At 42.9% G+C, this 15,858-nt stretch overlaps 1 protein-coding gene across 2 annotated transcripts in view; it reads left to right on the top strand.

Annotated features, from left to right (window-relative positions):
• Positions 1-5,326, top strand: part of DHRS9 (dehydrogenase/reductase 9) — a 48,633-nt gene extending 43,307 nt beyond the window's left edge. For both annotated transcript variants that reach the window (XM_023745222.1, XM_006083165.3), the window contains 2 exons: positions 384-547; positions 4,303-5,326. In XM_023745222.1, coding sequence (XP_023600990.1) covers positions 384-547; positions 4,303-4,526 — 388 coding nt within the window. In that variant the 3' untranslated portion in view covers positions 4,527-5,326. The remainder of the gene's footprint in view (positions 1-383; positions 548-4,302) is intronic.
• The last annotated feature ends 10,532 nt before the right edge of the window (positions 5,327-15,858 follow it).

Here is a 15,858-nt window from a genome sequence, read left to right as displayed (position 1 = left end):
TGCAATCTCCTCACGTTCCTAGAATGGAGGTAAACTTGTCCAGCCAGACCAGTCATCGGTCAATTTCACCATAAAGTATGCTACGTACTGAAAAGAAACCTGTCCTCAGCCCAAATGCTTGTCAATTCAATGAGAGTAGGCTCAGGGGGAACACTGGGCTGGGGGTGGGTCTACCCAGGTCCCTGTCCTGTTCTGTCACTAAACCAGCCCTCACTTCACCACCCTGACCTTCAGATCCGCAAACTGAGAGGGCAGAACAAGATGCTCCTGTCCAATGCACCCGATTCTCTGACCCGTGAAAAGTTTCACAAGAAAATGTCACGAGCATTTTCCAAATGAACCTCCACTGAACATCATCAATGGTTTGTTTGTTTTTTACTCAGACGGGACATGAAAGTTTTTGGTGTGCATGTCTGTTGCATCGAACCTGGATTATTCAAAACAGAATTATCAGATCCAGTAAAGGCTGCTGAGAAGAAATTTGCCATTTGGAAGGACCTGTCTCCAGATATCAAACACCAATACGGAGAAGGTTACATTGAAAAATGTGAGTTTTGGGGATGGACCCAAGGTCCCTGGGATTCATTGTCATAGGCAGTACGCAGGAGACTCAAACATATATATAAAAAAATGAGGTTCCCTAGTAATAGGGATCTTAAATATGGATCAGGTATTCCTACTAATTCCAGTGTCATCTCTTGCTCCTCTGAGCATTTACTAAGTGCCAAGTTCTATACTGAGCACTTTATAAATTATGTGTATCAATTGCCCCTCAAAAAAACACACAACACTATAGGAATAGTAAACAGAGCCTTGGGAAGGTGAAATGTCCTACCCAAGGCAATACAACTTCTCCTGGTCTTCACCTCTACCCAAACTCCTCTACCAATCAATCACTTATGGAGGTCCCAAAATATAAAGACTTAGACTCTGACCCTTAACTAGCTTATAATCTAGTTGAAAACAAAAAGTAACCAAGAGAGACTGTAAAACAATGAGACTGTACAGCATAAAGAAAATCAATCCTTTACTTCTTAGACATAACCCTAAAGTCCAGAAGGGTGCTATATGGTGTGGTCTCTAATTGCCCAAGGAATTCAGACCAAGAAAAAAAATACTGGCTGAGAAATCTTTATGGGACAGGTCAGGTTTGAATAAAGCCCAAAGTACAGGAAGGAATTATTTGGGTAAAAACTTTCTGGAGCAGGAATGCACGGGGAGTGGAGATAGAAGAAGCAACTAAGTCCAGAGACTGAGTCCGGGATGGAGAAATAATCATGTGTACTTGTCCCCACTATAAGAGCTTTACATGAACTTTCATTTAAAATGCTTAAATAAAAAGTAAATAAATAAAATGCCCAAATAAACCGTATGAAATAGATACCACCTTAATTTTACAGAAACAGAGAAGTAAGTTGCCCAAAGTTGCAGAGTTATAAGTGGAAGTACTAGATTTGAACACAGGTAGCCTGACTTTGCACCACACTATAATGTCAACAGGCATTAAGGAGCTGGTCGAAGTTCCTGTATCAGGATTGCGCCTCCACCTCAAATTTCCTGGCCCTGCCCCACCCAACTTTGTGTCACTCTATTCCTCCAAGCTGTAATCCAGCCTCTTCCTCAATAGGCTTGGTAAAACAGCCAACTGTGGTAAGGTTCAAGGTCAGTAGTTCACAAGGTGGAGCAAAGACCAAGGCAGATCCACCCAGGGAGGTTTTTAGAATGACTGACTCCCTCAACCACCCCACCCACTATACATACACACATACACACACGCACACACAGATGCAAACATATACACATATACAGGGGGTCCCAAAAAATGAATATGCACTTTTAATTATTATAAAGTCAGTGTTTATGAACATACAGTTCATTTTCAAAATTTAAAATAATCTGCAGAAATGAATAATTTTTTGTCAATGCCTGTTTTCAAACTAATGACCATTCTGATCCAGCCATCACTGATAACTCGAAGCAATGGAATGGCAAACATCAAGAATCATTTTGTTCAGTATTTATGTGCCCTTGATTCTTAGACTGTTGCCTTGATTCTTTGACAGTTTTGTACCATAAACTTTATCTTTTATGTATCCCCATAAAAAAAAAAAGTCTAGCAGCACTTTAGGATAAATTTTCTTTATTCAAAGTTTAGTCTGGCTTCACCCATTATTTCAAGTCAGTTAAACCTGAAAAGGGGTGAAAATTAAGTGAATTATCAGCTGTTAATATAAATATATACATCGTTGGGGGACACCCAAAATATCAACTATAACTTCTGGTCTGACAAACCTCCCAGTGCTGACATGTCACTATAGATTTAAAACCTCTGCCGTTAAATACTATTCCTCACTCACCAACTCTGAAGGTTCTAAGTAGATTCAGAAACAAAATGCTCTTTTAAAAGCGTTCTCTCCATTTGATACAACATTGATACTTTATAAATGCCTATGAGTATATCATCAACTTCCATCTCAAAATTATGTTTGCACTAGCCCCTGGTTCAAATGTCCTGTCTCAGAAGTACCATGTGGCTTTGAGCCCAATGTTACACTGGTTGTTCTTTTTAGAGTTTTCCAAGTCAGGATTTGGAGATCAGCCAGACTCACTTTTCCGAAGTAGACCACAAACTTAAGCTCACCTTTCTTCGTTTCCCAGGCTGGAGTAATAGGAGTTCAAAATAGCCACTAAGGCTTATTAGGTAACCTCATTTAGTCTCTTTGATCAACTTGTGGCTACTGGGGCCTGAAGTTGAAAGGAAGATTTAAAATAATAGTTTTCTTTTGAGAAGACACAGCTCAGATATGTTTTTTTCTTTTAAAATATTTTTATTATTTCAGAAAGGAAGAGAGAGGGAGAGAGGTACATCAATGATGAGAGAGAATAATCTATCGGCTGCCTCCTGCAGGTCCCACTGATGACCGAACCTGCAACCTGATCATGTGCCCTTGACCAGAATTAAACCTGGGACCCTTCGGTCCCTCGGCCGATGCTCTATCCACTAAGCCAAACCAGCCAGGACCTCAGGTATGTTTTAAGAGCACAGGAGGCCCTAGCTGGTTTGGCTCAATGGATAGAGCATCAACGCACAGACTAAAGGGTCCTGGGTTTGATTTCAGTCAGTTGAAGGCTTGATCCCTGGCCCAGGTTGCATGTGGGAGGCAACCAATCCATGTGTCTCTCTCACATCGATGTTCCCCTCTGTCCTCTCCCCATACCTTCCACTATTTCTATAAAACAATGGAAAAATATCCTTGGGTGAGGATTAACAACAACAACAACAACAAAAAGAGCACAGGAGGAATGTTCCAAGTCATTACCAATCCCTGATGACACACCAGCCTCTTCAAAAGTGTCTTAGCTCATTATTCAAACACTTCACTTACCTGAGAAGGAGGATCTCTTCAGCTTCCTGAGTCAGGGCTTTGGAGTGATGATTCTCTATTTATTCATTGGATTACAGAGGCACATGACACATGAGTGCACGCACACACACGCTTAAGTGGACATGCATTCCCACATTTCCTGTAAACATGGTACTCCCTCAAAACAAACCCAAAATCAAACCCATAACTCCCTGGGCTCAGGAGCCTCATATACTTTATGACGTTGCTTCCCTTGTGGCTTTAAAGTAGTGCCTCTCCAAGTTTGGTCTCTGGACCAGTGCCATCAGCATCACCTGGAAACTTGATAGAAATGCAAATTCTTGGGCCCCACCTTACACCTGCTGAAGGTGGGGCCCACCGATCGGGGCCTTAACAAGCCCTCCAGGAAATTCTGCTACCCACTCAATTTTGAGAGCCAACGGTCTAGAGCATGGTTCTCAACCTTCCTAATGCCGCGACCCTTTAATACAGTTCCTCATGTTGAGGTGACCCCCAACCATAAAATTATTTTCATTGCTATCTCATAACTGTAATTTTGCTACTGTTATGAATCGTAATGTAAATATCTGATATGCAAGATGTATTTTCATTGTTACAAATTGAACATAATTAAAGCATAGTGATTAATCACAAGAACAATATGTAATTATATATGTGTTTTCCGATGGTCTTAGGCAACCCCTGTGAAAGGGTCATTCGACCCCCAAAGGGGTCTCAACCTACAGGTTGAGAACCACTGGAGAAAGCATTGCTGCATTATTTTCTGATAAATAGATAGAAACCCATCACAATGGGCCTCAATTATAATGGCAAATTCAAAATTCCCACTAACGCATCTTCCCCTTTGTACCCTCACCTCTACAGACTCCTTTTCCCCTTTCGCCAAAGAGTAAACAGACTTGTTCTCTTTTTACAGGTATGGACAAGCTGAGGGGCACTGTATCCTTTGTGAACGTGGACCTCTCCCTGGTGGTGGAGTGCATGGACCATGCTCTCACAAGTCTCTTCCCTAAGACCCGTTATGCTGCTGGAAAAGATGCCAAGACTTTCTGGATACCTCTGTCTCACATGCCAACAGTGTTGCAAGACTTTTTATTGTTGAAACAGAAAGTAGAGCTGGCTAATCCCAAGGCAGTGTGACTCAGCTAACCACAAACGTCTGCTGCGGGCTATGAATTTGGCTGATATCAAGGACATACCTCCTTTTTAGTTTTATTCCTTACCTAATCCAACCTGGACTCATTTAGATCATGCTTCTTTTGATAAATGAAGAGATCCCACCAACCCTGGTGATATCCCAGAGTCCCTTCTCAAGCTTCCTTGAAAAGAAGGGCAGGAATGGTACCTGCCCAATATTTAGGCTTTGCCTGCTTGGTCTGATGTAAGAAAAATTTAAAGGTTTCCCCATCCAAAATGATCTCTACCACTGCTTAACCCATACTCCCCACCCCCATTCCTGAATGTTTAATATATGTCCCTTATCAAAATGTTCAGAGATAAGTAGACTACTTTCGTAAGTAGATTAGATGTGTTCTGTTATCTTACTGAGAATAAGACTCTGAAGGATGGAACTCCGTTCTGTGAGCTTTGATGGGGCAGGAGAAGAAGGGTTATGAAGTGTTCTGTGACTGGTATAAGCTAAAGGGCAGTAGACAAACACTAGGGAGGACTGGAAGTAGGAGGGAAGGGAAAGGAATAGAGGACTGAAAACAGAAATGGGTATAAAAGTGGAGGCAGGGAAATTCCAAGGCAAGCCTTCCTATCCTAGAGGGGACTAGGGAGGATGGACAGCCCATTCAAGGCCACCGTGAGCACCGATGCACACACAGCTGTCTGGTAGAGAAGTGGTAACAACAGAGTAACCAACCATTCCAAAAGAACAAAAATGTAGGGAATATTTATGTTTATTCTGGTGATTGCAAATAGAACAAGACTGAAAATACCTGATGTAATTTACACCTGGGGTGGTTGGAAATGTACATTTGAATTGTTCTGAAGCCCCATTAAGATATAGAACTAAATTAATGACTCTTTTTATAGTTACAGTGTGAGCAGCTCTGCTCCTTGCTCATATTTATGGTTCCAAATTGAATTGACCCTAGACCCACTCACCATCCAAAAAAATGGTTCTCTAAACGGATGCTTCCCCAGATTCTAATATCCATATCACTCACAAAGTTTTGCTGAGCATGCATATAAGCATAACCAATGGACATAAGACACTGGGGTGTAGGGGAGGCCAGGGGATTGTCAAGGGTGGGGAAAAAAGGAGACATATGTAATACTCTTTGTAATACTTTAAGCAATAAAACAATTAAAAAAAATAAAAATAAATAAATAAATAAAAAGTTTTGCTGAACATTTACATAGAAATGCATGAAATGTCAGAATTCAACATTTGTTGCAGAATCATATAGAGTGAAAGAGCCAGAGAAATTATCTAGTGCACACACACACCACTTATTATGAAGAGAATATTTAAATCTGCAGCTTAAAATCATGTCCATTTAAATATATCAGTAATTCTATCTACTTTCATTTACCTTTCTGGAAACATCTGCCTATGAGGCAATGTCCTCCTTTCAAGTGTACAACGTATCTATGACTTTGAAAAATCAAATTGCCAATGGTATCAGCCCACCTGTATACATATGCCATGATTTTGAAGGACGATACATATACTCATCATTTTTGCATGAAAATGAAGAAAAACACAGCAAGATCAGGTAGAAGAATTCTCAGGCAAAGTTAGCTAAACTATTGTCACTACCTACCTGTGAAGTCATCCCCAGCTTGGCCCTGGCCCTAAAGACAGTTCATCTGTTTATCTCTAATTTCTTCTGGTTACATTAACCACCGATGGGTTAGGTGACCCTCACTCAATTTGTCCTTGGAACTGAAGTTCGTTAATGTTGTTTGCTGGGGCTCTTTCTTCTCACCTTGAATTCCCAGACCTTGGCTTCATTTTACTGCTTTAAAAATGTCTGGCCTGCTGCTCTCTGACCTTCCAGGGCTCCAGGAAGACTTTTAGAACCTGAAAGAACCTCCTTTGCTGAATTTCAACCATTCTAGTCCTGTTTGGGGGCCTACCTAATAGTATTATATCCTTTGTTCTGCCTAGACCTGCTTTCTTTGCTCATTTCTCCCAGTAGTTACAATTGGTAGCTCCCTGTTTCATCTAACCAAAGAAAAGTTCTACTTAAATGAAAGCTTCCAAATATGATAGCACCTCAAAATAAAAACAAATATTTTCACCCAACAGCTTTCAAAGCTTTTAAAACTAAATGAAAAGGTGGGTGTTTGAAGTATAAAGTCATAAGTCTCAACAGAAGCACAAGACCAGAGAGAGAAGTGGAAGGGGCATCGGAAAGCCGCTGCACCAGGAGGCTGAGGTGTGAGTTCCTACACTTCTCTCCATCTTGCCATTGCTTGTGTTCTTCTCTGTGCTCTTGGGAAAATTATTTTTATCTATAATCTTTTTGGAGACACATGTGCCGGGAATTCTTCTAAGCACTGGCCTGCAGTATGGAACACAGTGGATATGGTCCCTTCCTTCACAGAGCTTACTGACATCCAAAGGCTGGAAGCCACTACTCAGGATGCCTTGGAGGAGCTTCTCCAGGAATCTATGACCAAGATGAACGCAGATGCTGTCTTCTACCACCTCTAGCCTGGGGGATCCCTCCTCATTTATTTTGGAGGAACCAGGATAATCTCTTGGACTTTCCTTGTGTTCTGATCTAAAAACCCACCAGTGTCCTATATTTGGACACCCACAAGGTAAACAGATCTGGAGTCTCTAGCTCCTTTGCCCCAAATACACTTTCCCAGTCCAGCACCAACTACTGTTAATTTTGTCTCCTAAGGAGATCTCAAGTCCCTCTACTTCTCGTCACCGTCAGTGCAATCATCTGCTCAAGCTTCCGTCATCTCTTATCTCAACATAGCATATTCATCCCTGTGTACCTTCAATGATTTTCCCTCACAGTCAGAATCGTTCAAAACTGAAATCTGATCGTTCTACTCTTCTTCTCACCACCACTTTCTGAAACCCTCCAACATGTTCCCATTCACTTTGGCTAAAGACTAAAATGCATTCTATGCACTGCATTGCCCTGGCACTCCTCACGAACCTCATTTTTGGCTGCTGTCCTCATTTTGCCGCCTCAGGGTCTGTGCCCATGATCCTCCCTGGAATGTTCCAATTTTACCTGCTTGTCTAGTTTCCTCCTCCTACAGATCTCATCTACTTCCTTGGAGAAGCCCATACAATTCCAAATTCTGACCACCACATTTTCATCCCAGCTAGGTTCCCATCTTATACATTCCACTGTGTCCTGTAATTTATACTTACAAATAATTGTGTGGTTAGTTAGTTTATATTAGTCTCTCCTATCAGATGTTAAGTTCCACGAAATCAGGAATCATGATGTTTGCTTATTTTTGTATTTCCTTTCCTAGCACATCTGGCACATAGACCCGTGTCCAATAAATATTTGTTGAATGTATTCAGAAATCAGCATCTATCAGCCTTTCTGATGAAGGGGCAATCTATCACTTAAGGTCAAGCTTGCCAACCTCATTAGTTGTGCCATCAATGTGGCAGTTCATTTAAAATCCTGTAGCTTCCTTAAGCCTTTGAGTGCTTCTACAGGGACTCCTTACCTATGGTTCCTCAGAGACTACTCAGCGTTGCCATAGTGATTTCTCATGACCTGCTAGACCAGAAGCACTGTGACGGAGCCTCTCGCCATGGTGAGCCGTCTGGGACCCAGTGGTCACAGAACAAAGAGCTTCAGGGATCATTTTATTCATTTCTCTGTCTTAGGACAGGACATGGCCAAGCCATGCAGCTGAAGAAAATCTCTTCAATTTAAAATCTCCCCAGAAACTCCATAACTTCTTTGGCAACCCAGCCCATATTTAATGAGGAAAACTTGTAAGAAAAGTGATCAATTTGGAATCTTTTCCATACTATTAATCTCAATAATTCTCAAGAGCATGAGAGATTACAGCCTCATCAGTGGAGGAAATAGCTAAATATTCTCAAAATGAAAAGCTTTTTAATATCTATAAATCAATTGTGACAACTTAAACTCAGCCACAGTTTATGAGGATGAGGGAGGGGAGGAGGAAGGAAGGAAGGGAAGGAAGGAGAAATTAGACAGTGGGTTTTAAAACCCAAAATGCTTTCTTAAACTTCATTCAGGGTGTGGAGCCATCCTAAAGGAACAACTCTGAAATTCTGAGTGTTGAAAGCATAAGACAAGCCTCCTGGCCAGTGATCCCCCGTCAGCTTCTGCATGCTCTTGGACCTTTGAGAAAAATGATAACCAGGGTATATAGACACTTCTCATTTTCCTACTCACTTTCCACCTCCTACTGCTAACACCCTTTTAACAAATAGGGTGTTTCTTCATGAGCAGAAATGTAAACAGGTATCTCCATACTTTACAAATTGCAACGTATATTCTGAATGAAATAAATAAAAGTGTCTGGTCAGAAAACTCTCTAAGCACTCAAGTCTTCCTTGGGAACCCCTGCTCCCACCGGCCACTTCACCTCCAAAGTGGACTGGAATCTGACCTGAGTTCTGTCCTACACAGGAGCACTTGTTGTCATTGATTTAAATAAAGACACAAAGGCAGGTTTGTAAACCCACCAGGGGAATACATAAGGTGATAGAATCTGGATCTAAAATGTTTCTGTGAGTTCTAACCATGGATTAACAAGATGGAGTGATAGCGGGGGAAACCCAGGGCTTTGCTGTGGCTCCCAAAAAAAGCAAGCATGGGATTCAGAACCACATCGTGGAAATGATTGAGGTATTTTATGCAATAGTCACTCTAAGTGAGTCAACAGAGTGATGCAATGCTATGATGTAACTGCCTACCCCGACCCTGTCCCTGCAAGGAAAAACAAAAGAAAGTAAATGATGCTTTGATCTTGGTTTAAATTTTAAACTAGCAACATATAGAGCAAGGTTGGTGATGGTTATGTGTACCTGCAACTGCTCGGAGCATGGTAAACTTTTGCCATTGCCGCTGGGAAGCTCACTTTCATGTAGCCACAGACATGCCAGAGAGGGTGGCCAGAAGATCAAGGTTATCTGAAGGCCAGGTTAACTGCAATAGAACTAAAGACTCTGCAGTCGTTTTCTTGGAAGAAGAGCCTGCTGGGAGACAGGGCAGCCCACTTGAAGGGCCCTCACAGGAATTCAGCTCATTCCAGGTGGCTTAGAATGGTGTCCTTGGCCAGAGTCATGGATGGAAGTTACATAGAGTTCAAGTTTAGCACCATTTAAGGAGGAGCTCTTTGGCCAGTAAGAACTTGACAGAATGGCAAGCACAGCTGGTGGGCAAGCACAAGAAGGACAGCCCTTTTCCTTCCCAGGAGTGGAGATGCTAGGAAGGGGCTCAAGCAATATGAGGTCAGGGTGGCTGACTTGAATGACATTTGAAGATTCTCAAAAACCTAAGATTCTGTGTTTGGGGCAAGAGGTTCTCCTCAAATAGGACACATCCTAGTATATGTAGAATTTCCAGTTTCTAAAACCTGAGGAAGATACAAGGCCTGACATTTTATTTCCTCAAGCCTTTGAAAGCTTGTCTTAGCCTTTGGCAAGGAGAAAGGAGAGAATGAATGCTCAAGGGGGAGATAATAGACATCAAGATGAACTTGAGAAAAACTTCAGTCTAGGCTCAGAGGTATCCCCAGGGTCAGCACAGGGAAGGGGAGGCTTATGTGGCATTGGCTTGGCAGAATCACGGAGTAAAAGCAACCCTTAGGCTTGTCTAGTCCACCTTCTTGCTTCTAAGCATCTTTCCCAGATGACTGCCTTTTAAAAATTGTGATAAATCTGTCTAGAATTGATTCACAAGTGGTGAAGAACAAAGACTTTTGGATCAAGTTGCTAGAGTCAAACCTCATTTCTTCCCTTAGCATTGGCTTCACCATTGGCAGGTCACTTAATTTCTGTAAATCTGTTTTCTCATCTGTAGACTGGGGATAACAAGAGTGCCTACTTCAAACAGTATAAGAATTAATGAATTCACGTCAAAGCTGAGTGCTCAGTAAATGTTAGCTATTGTTATTTTCATTTTGTTGGCACCTTTTTAAATTAGTTTAGGTACATGGCAGAACTTGGCTGTAGGTCAGCTCTATCTTGGCCTGGTATTTGAAATGGATTGGCCAAAGACAAAAACAAGAGCAATTTTTTTGTTCTTAATTTTATAAGTTTAGTATGATAAGAAGGGATTAGACCTCCAAGAGAGCACTCAGTGATGAAAAGTAGAACAGCTACACAGAACATCTGCTGGTCACAATTTCCTCAGTGCCCACTGTGTGGAGAGTCCTACCTGAGGTGCTGTCATTACAAAGGACCAAGTCTGAGCCCTAGCTGGTTTAGCTCAGTGGATAGAGCATCAGCCAGTGGACTGAAGGGTCCCAGGTTCAATTCCAGTCAAGGGCACATGCCTGGGTTGTGGACTTGATCCCCAGTGGGGGGCATGCAGAAGGCAGCCAATCAGTGATTCTCTCTCATCATTGACATTTCTATCTCTCTCTCCCTCTCCCTGCCTCTCTGAAATCAATAAAAATATATTTTAAAAAAGGCTTAAATCTGAGGTGAAGGACTGGCTTGACAGAGCCTTCAGTTACTTGAAGGTGTTAGAGTCAAGAGTGGCAGAGTTGCAAGGCCGTTCAGATCTTTGACCCATCTTCTCATTTTAAAGAAAAGAGAATAGAGACCCTGAAAGATAGGGAGATTTGATAAGATTATTTGTCAGATTACAAAAGAGCAAGGAAATAGGCTTCCCCTGTGGTGAGAAAGATAAGAGAGTTCTATTATATAGAAGGAAGACTGACCCCAGAGAATGACTAAATAAAAATCTAAGAGCCCAACATCATTGTCCCTCAAGGGCTGCAGAAATGATAATGATGATAATATCACCAAATATACCTAACACTGAGCAACTACCACATGTATGGTACTGTGTTAATTGCTATGTATATATGATTACCTCATCTTAATTCTCATACAACAATATTACAAAGTGGTTGCAAAGAAAATCAGAGCTCAATAGGGTACTCAACTTACCCAGTGCCTAGAGCTGGGGAATAGCAGTGAGGACCATAGCGCCTACTTTGGACAGCCTCTTAGAGGCAGCCACCAGCAACAGAAGCTTGCTCTGTGAGTATATATTTTTAGAACATCCAACTCTCAGCAATAAGAAGTTGTATATTTTTTATCAGTGAAGTATATTCATGTGGTCTTCCATATAGAGTTTGTGAAGACTATCATTATCAAAGGTAACCACCACAACCATCTTGGTTCTCATACAAAATCTTTGGTGACATTGGTTCTGGTATTGCTTGCTTTTGTGCTACCGTAAACTTGCTGAAATCCTCACTTTTCATCAAGATAATGACATAGCAGTATTTCCTCTTGTACTTTTCTAGTAAGATGCAATGAAATGCAGTGGCAGGAAATACTGTGGTTGGGTGTTGAACTTGGGCTTAAACACTGCGGAATAAATAAAAGGGGTAACATAATGAAAGGTTCTGGTCCTTCTTTAGGGGATAAAGCAGTGCCTGGGGACGACAAATGAAACATTGCTTGGAGAACCTGACTTATGGCATTTAATGACAAATGTCTCCATTTGAACCCAAACTAAGAGCAAACCAGGGGCACCCCATTTGGGACAACCCTCAGCTCCCAGAAGCAGTGTGCTGGCAGAAGAGAACATGGGAAGATGACTGCATGTGTAAGTACTGGCATGTTTCCTAACAGTTACATGCATTTGGCTCTAAATTAGGAGACAAGCATTTCCTCAGCACCTTCTGTTTTCAGAGCCAAGTGGAGGGCTGGCAGAATTGTGACAAGATTGCTTAAGACCTCCCTCTGCATCTCATCCCTAGGTGGCTAAAGTAGCAGCTGCTCTTCAGTTGCAGCAGGAAGTGAAGTAAGGCCACCTTTACTTCTGTAAATTGCCACGGAAACTTGTGAAAGGTACATTATGAACCCAAGATAAGTTAATGAAGAAAATGTGAATGAGTAATAGTAGACATACATTTATTGAACAGTTTTTATGTGAATGTGCGCCATAATGCATTATCAGATATCATTTCCTCAGCAACCTTCAGGTAGGCACTGTTATGATGCCTCATTTTACGAAAACTAGGGACTTGGGAGAGGTTGAGTGTCATGCCCAAAGACAGACACACACACACACACACACACGCACACCTGACTGACCTGGAACTCAGTGCTGGTGCATCAGACACTAGTGGGTGCCCTGCTGCCCCTTCCCCTACACACCAGGCAAGTGTTCAAAGTGACCTATTCATGTGTTCTAATTCACTCCCCTTTCTTTTAAGGCTACAGTAAAGGAAGTAAATCAGTAAAATATTTCTGCATTGAACTCTACCATCTAGGCTTACCACTGATTCCTCTTTCCTCCCTCCTTATTAAAACTGGAGGGCAAAAGAGTCCTTTCTCTTTCTTTCTTTCTTTTTTCTTTTCCTTTTTTTTTTTTTTTTTGGTTAATTCTCACCCAAGGATATTTTTTTCCCCATTGATTTTTAGAGAGAATGGAAGGGAGGAAAAGAAAGAGAGAGAACTATCCACTTGAGAGAGACACAATCGATTGGTTGCCTCCGGCACACACCATGGTTGGGGCCGGGATCAAACCTGCAACCCAGGTATGTGCCCTTGGCCAGAAATTGAACCCACGACCCTTTGGTGCCTGGTGCTCTAACCACTGAGAAACACCACCCAGTGTAGAAAAGTCTTCTAATCCATCTGAACTCTTCTGTGATAGCAAGCTGCCCCAAATAAAAATAAAAGTAAAAACTAACCAGATTTGAAACCTGTTAGGAAAATATTTTGATGTTACATCAGAGTGACTTACTAGGAAAATCTATTCCTGACTTTTAGTGAAGCCACAGGCACTATAGCAGCCAGGGGAGAGCTGTCGCTGTTGCTGTCAGAGAGTCTGCTGGCAACTCCAGGGCAGCCCATTAAGCAAGTGCATCACCTCATTTGACCGCGGACAGCGCAGGCTTGAAAGCTCAGCAGTTCCTCATAATTGTCAAAGAGCAAATGGCCACATCTCAGCTGGAAATGGTTGCGCGAGCTATTTCAGGGTCAGGTTTGAGGGAGATTTAGTGTTTAAAATCAATGAAAGCAGCAAAAAAAAAAAAAAAATCCACAAAACCTCACAAATCTTTATAATATCTTTATAGATAGAAATAGCACATTCACGAAGCCAGCCCATGTCTGTGTGTCGAGGAAATTGGATCTAGGAAGCTGTTTCAAATGTGGGGTGAGGGGCAGGGAAGAGGCTAAGGGGACTAGGATTTACTGAGAGGCATTTCCCACCTTGTCTCATCCTCACAGTAACCGGGAGCCACCTTATTCCCGCCCATGGTGAAGGGCCGCTCTCCTAAAGCTCCTAAAGCATAAGTGCTTGGTGCAAAGTCACACCGTCTGTTAGTGGCTAAACTAGAGGTTGAGCGCTAGTATCTTCAATTCCCAAATCCAGCCTCTCTCCACAGTATGGGCCTGGGCTCCGTGCGGTGATAGTGAATGAGGAACCATGGGCATTCTTGGCTTTTACTCCTAGGGGTCTGGGTGCAGGACAGCATCCAGGGGACTGGATAAGCCACATTCTGAAGCCGGCTCCCTCTGTCCTCTGTTACTCCCCACAACCTCCCTGGCCCCAGGCACAAATGAGATTGAGATTAGCCCTCCTTCCCCTGCGCTGTTTTGGTCAGAATTAAAAACAAGGAAACCCACTCTGCCACATGGACACCAGGGGGCGCCTGGTGCTCACAAAATCCCTGGGATTTCCAAGAAGGGTCCTGCAGTTCCTCTTTATCTTATGGGAACGGAACATAATCTATCCCTCTACCTCTAGGAAGTATCACTTCTAATGGGTCAAAATCTACCATGTTTTGCAACACACTCATGTCTTTGTTCAATAGCTTTTCCTAATGGAGAATTCTTCCTATTAGACCACCTGAATCCAATATGCCCCTAGCTCAGTGCTATGCGAACACCATGTAAGAACAGATCCCTCTGCCTCATAGAAAACCATCCTCCTCCCAGCCCCGCTACTGCTAGTCTAAAGGATGAGCCAGTACGCTCTAGCCGGTTTGCCTCAGGGGATAGAGCGTGGGCCTGCGGACTGAAGGATCCCAGGTTTGATTCTGGCCAAGGGCACATGCCCAGATTTCAGGCTCAATCCCCAGTAGGGGGCATGCAGGAGGCAGCCAATCAATGATTCTCTCTCATCATTGATGTTTCTATCTCTCCCTCTCCCTTTCTCTCTGAAATCAAATATATATATATTTAAAAAGGATAAGCCAGTATAATACAGATCACAAGCAATCAATGATGAATGTAACTTTTTAAAAAGGAGATAAAATATACTCCAAGGCACAAAAGGAAAATTACCCCCATCTCCAAGGTCTTGCCCATCTCCTGTGCCCATCGCTCGCTGTGCTTACATGTCTGAGAAAGGAGCGAGGATGGGTGAAGCCAGTCACTTGGGGAAGCTGTTGTGCATTCTACCCAGAGGAGCCCAGAGAGCCGCAGAGAGAAGGGGAGTGGCAGGGTGTCCTCGTCCTGCAAAGCCCCCTGCAGAGGCCCCAGGTGCCCCCCACATGCTGAGGCCTTTCCAAGCTGGGCTCTTGGCAACACCCTTTGAAATCCTGTGCTGGCAACACAGGTTTGACATGAATATGCAAATAAGAACACTCAAGTCTCCCACTTCATGCCTTTGGATCTTTTTAAAAATTCAGCCACTAACCATGACTAACAAAAAATAGAGGAGAAAGAAAAAGTGGTCTGACCTTCCCTTCGTTTCTCCCACTGACCTTCTTGTGCTGGAGCCAAAGCACTTTTCAGAAGAGAGAGAAAGACGGCTGGGGTCTCAATGAGGAGATGGGGCCACTAAGAGCTACAGACATTTCCACCTCCCCTCTAACAAAAGCTGCGGGGTGGATAAATGGGCACCACTCAGCTCCGTCAATCAGCCGTCGTTGCTCCATTTTCACTGCCACTAAGATGTATAAAAGCTAAAGTTGGCGACAAAGCCCCCATCAACGTATCCAGGGGAATCATGGCGAGGCTTAATGAGTACTGTCTGTAAACTTGCCAGGCCGCTAATTGTGCGTATCGTTTCCTTACAGCCTCTCCATCCTGTCACTCTGGTCCCAATAATCACTTTGGCTTCCATACTCCTTCTTTGTGTGTCCCCTCCCCTGAGACGGGCTTGGAGGGAGGCACCTCAGGGGCAGGCGCGTCTCTATAACAAGATGCGACAGTGAGTTTGGGGAATGTGCCGGCTAACCGGAACTATGAAAGAGAAGTTTGCATCATTACCCACCGCTTTCCCAAGGCAAGGACGAGTGGTGAGGCTCCCCTGTCCCTACCACACTGAGGACAGGGGCCGGCACACAGCAGGTA

Source organism: Myotis lucifugus, unplaced genomic scaffold (genome assembly GCF_000147115.1).
Source record: "Myotis lucifugus unplaced genomic scaffold, Myoluc2.0 scaffold_5, whole genome shotgun sequence".
NCBI lineage: Eukaryota > Metazoa > Chordata > Mammalia > Chiroptera > Vespertilionidae > Myotis > Myotis lucifugus.
Note: the sequence above shows the minus strand (reverse complement) of the source record. Positions and strands in the feature narration are given on the sequence as shown.